Below are 4,016 nucleotides of genomic sequence, written 5' to 3' on the forward strand. Positions count from 1 at the left end.
AGACTATCAAATAATTTGCTAAAATCTAAGCTATCTCTACTTTTTCTCTTATAAATATATTCTTCTCTCAACTCTCTATTTGGGGGGGGGGGATATTTTATAAATCAGGGCAGTATTTCTTAGTTAAAACAGTTTTCTATTCTAGCTTACAAAGAGGTCAGTCCAGAAGGATGAATTGCAATTAAAATCCTCTGGAAGCCCAAACGTCATCTATTTCCTAAAATGGCTAAAATATTCCTAGGTTCGGGAGGCAGGGGTTAGATACGGGGAGCTAACAGGGGCTAAACCTAACAAACGATACCGTTAATCCACGGGCAGGTTCAAGAGAAACATTTAACAACGTGTTCCATGAAGCAAAGGATTCTAGGTTGTTTTATTAATTTCAGAGAAGCCCTTCTCTGCCAGAATAAGAAATACCTTGCTTTGCCTCTACTCCCATTTTACAGAAAGGCTTTTCAGCGGGAGAATCTATTTTTGAAAGCCTTGATGGTTTTGGCCATCATTGGGGCAACCTTTTTTGCAGAGGTTCTTCTAGAATCGCAAGAAGCAGTGCTACTGGCCGATGTGGATTGGAAACTGCCAGTGTTTGAGCCAGCATGGGGCTGGACAGCACTGTGACCATAGGGAGTGGTTGGGGTGTATAAGGCAGGCCTGGTCATTTCAGGAGTAGCTACTCTGCCAGTGCCAAATTTTTCCTGCCTCTTTCTAATATCCCGAGGCGGTTTAGCCTCAGAATTAACAAAGGCCATCATTGTCTGACGGCCTTTGGGTTTATTGGCATGAGAAGATCGAATATTCTCGGTCAAGAGCAGCAGCCTCTGCTCTCGGGCTTCCTGGAGCCGAAGGTAAAGCTCCCTCCAGGACTCAAACTCCCTTGGTTGTTCCCACTTAAAATCTCGATTACAATGAGTTTTCCACAATTGGTTGGTCTCCCCAATTAAAAAATGATTATATTCCTCAATCCTCTGCAGTTGTTTCGGCGTACATTTCTCCAGGACGGGCTCCAGCACAGTATAAGGTACACTACCAATATCAAAGATGGAATCTAAATTGTTATTGAGGACCTTGATACATTGCTGGTGCAGCGATATTAATTTCGGTTGGTAAACACATTTAGGTCCTGAGTAAACTTGCATCTTGGAATTTCTTCTTCGTCCTATAAATCCGAGGCCCTCGTCGTCATGGTAGGATGTTGATTTCTTCTTCGATTTCGCGGGGAGAGGTGTTCCGAGTGACGAAAACTGACGACTCGCTTGTTCTGCAGGCAAGGGGAGATCCCCCAAGTGTGGTGTCAGAGGGATGGAGATGTTTTTCCGTTTGGCCAACATAGTTCCAGATTGTTGTTGCTCTGGTTTGCCATCATTCATGTTAGGCAGCTTTTGAACTGAATAGGGGCTTTTACTATCAGTTCTGGCGCTGTTCTCTTTAGCGTGACCTTTGTCTCCATGAACTACAGTTGGAACGCTCAGATTCTTTTTCCTCTGTGGCTGCCAGGCACAGCTGAGGTTAAACCCGAAAGTTGTGGTGGGCTGTCCATCTTTATCATAGGCTTCTGCCTCCCCAGATCTTAGAAGGCAGTTTGCTGTGCTTTTGTGGGCATTTGGAGCTATATATTTCCTCTCCTGGGGCTGTAAACTGCTCGACACCCCCTTGTCTTTCATCCATTTTTCTATATCCAACGGCTCCTTACTTAGTTGGGTTTTTTCCCCTTTGGACTCCAGAGGGTCCGGGATTTTGGGTTTTGTAACATGTTTTACGAAAGCCAATCCAGCCGGAGGAAAATCCTTTTTGACATTACAGCCCTCTTTGTCCTTATCTCTCGGGGTGATGGTCCCAGTCTGTTTCTCCCTTGTGTCAGTTCCGGAGGGTGGCCTCTGGTACGCCCCTCTGGTGTCAACATTAAGTATAGTTTCTCTGCTCAAAGCAAATTTTTTCTTTTGCCCCTCTAAATCCAGTTGATACTTTTCTTTCTGATACAATTCATGTCCCCAAGTCTTATTGAGGGACCCCGTTCGAATCTGGCATGCCTCGCCTACTAGATTCTCTTGAACGGTCTTTACTTTGTCTTGAATGTGGAGACCTAGGCCTTGACCAAATTTCGGATCTTTCTCTTCCCACAGGCTCGAACAGCTGGCGTTGGGCTGTTGAAGGCTGGTGGAAGGCTGTGACTGAACTCGGCCACTGCCTGGACAGTCCAACGGAAAAACCGTATTAAATTCTTTTCTCTGTTCCCCCCTCTCACTCTCAGGTAATGCTCTGAAGCTTTTCTCTAGCTCCCGGGGCTTTGGTTGTTTTTTACCTTTAAGGTCTGGATTCTGTGGCTGGCTGGCTGACGGTTTACAGGTCTGTTGGAAGTTGCCCTCCGCCGTACAGAAATTGTAGGGCCGCTTCCGGGCTCGATTCCTTTCGGCGTCCTGTTCCTTGAGATCCAGGTCCAGGTCGGAGTCGGAATCTACATCGATCGGGGCTAGATTCTTCCATCGCTCCACTAGGCCCCTGGCCAGAGCCCCCACTTCTTCATAGCCACGTAAACCGTTCACGATAAGGCCAACTCCGGTCTCGACCAGAACATCTGCTGTTATTGGTAAATCATTAAGTCTTTTTATATATTTCAATACCTTTTTTGGTTGCGGGAGCCAGAGGAGCTGTGCCTGTAGTTGCTCTACCAACTCAACGAGAGCGGCCTCCTGCTTAGAGGCCATCGTTGCTAGTGGCACAGTTGTCTTGTTGCCTAGGCTAGAAGTGGCCTTGGGTGCGTCCAACTTGAGAGGGTGGGGTGGGGGGCGAGCGGAAGCTAGCTCCCTTCTGGACTCCCCACCTGGGGTCGGATCGATGCACAGCGCAGGAATTCCAATTTGTGAAGAAGAAGAAGAAGAACGTTCTCTCCGACTTTTGCTTTTCTGTCCCAGACAGGTCTAGAAATAGGCCTCCTCTCACTTTGGCCACCCCTTGCCGCCTCCCATGGAACTTTCCTTTAGTTACGCATAAACAGTAGATATGATGTTACGTATGGATGGGGGGCACGCGAGGAGGGGGCGGGGTGGCGCAGGGGTCCAGCGGGAAGCCGAGAGCCGCGGGGGTGGGAGGTGGGGGGGGCAAGAGGCAGTATCCTTCAGTATCAGTTCGAACTGTTTTTGTCTTTAAAATTATTATGGAGTTTGATTTGCCCTCAGGGCAATTCTCATTGACGTGACCCTACGGTATAGATCTTGGTTCTGTTCAGTTTATTCCCGCCCATTCTTACAGGTTCGCCCATGTTTCCCTGAATCTTACTGCCCAATAGCATCTTCACACAGCCTTCTACTACCTAACCCCTGCCTAGCCACTTGCTTTCCAGTGACTTTTACGGAAAGGGGCTGCTGGATGGCCCCACCGTTAGCGGAGTGGTTTTGAACCTCCTTGGGCTGGCCCAGCACAAAGAGGGCAGGATTTGGCCTCTCTCCGGTCACCTCCGTGCCTTTTATTTCTTTTCTTTTGAAAACATCTACGTTCTGCCTTAGAATCACTAGGGGCTCCGAGGCAGAAGAGAGGTAAGGGATTTGCCCAGGGTCAAACGTACAGCTAGGTAATACCTGGGTGGCTTTCGGAAAACCATGCCCTTCCCTGCCCCAGTATCCCCCTGTATAATAATAAGGGAGCTGGACTTGATGATGGATCCGATCCCTTCCAATTATAAACACTGGCCAGTGGTGAGCACAAAAGCGTTAAACTGACCACTTCCAAACAGGTTGCCTGAAGGGCCGGCCTAATCCACAGGTACCAATCAGTGGCCCTGTGACTATCTTTTCCCAGCATCTCCAGAATTGTAGAATCCCCCAGGCCACAGGGGTGGCAGAGACCTCAGAGCTAGCCCATGACTAGAAAAAAGAATCTTCTTGAAAATACTCCTGTTTAGCAGTCATTCGGCCTCTTCCTGAACACCTCCAGTGAAGAGGAACGCTCTACCCTTCAACATATTCCATTCCACTTTGAGATAGCTCTAATTGTCCTGACATCTAACCTAATTTCACTGTTTG

General features: G+C 47.9%; 1 protein-coding gene across 1 annotated transcript; it reads right to left on the reverse strand.

The window, feature by feature from the left end:
- Positions 1 to 455: 455 nt before the first annotated feature.
- On the reverse strand, positions 456 to 2,702 carry LOC123253530 (elongin-A-like). Its single transcript, XM_044682706.1, has 3 exons — positions 2,243 to 2,702; positions 2,093 to 2,181; positions 456 to 1,481 (listed from the first exon to the last, which is right to left on the reverse strand). Exons 1-3 carry the CDS (start codon positions 2,700 to 2,702, stop codon positions 456 to 458), a joined length of 1,575 nt encoding a protein of 524 aa, XP_044538641.1.
- Between the last annotated feature and the right edge of the window lie 1,314 nt (positions 2,703 to 4,016).

This window comes from Gracilinanus agilis, chromosome X, assembly GCF_016433145.1.
Source record: "Gracilinanus agilis isolate LMUSP501 chromosome X, AgileGrace, whole genome shotgun sequence".
In the NCBI taxonomy this organism is placed as follows: Eukaryota; Metazoa; Chordata; class Mammalia; order Didelphimorphia; family Didelphidae; genus Gracilinanus; species Gracilinanus agilis.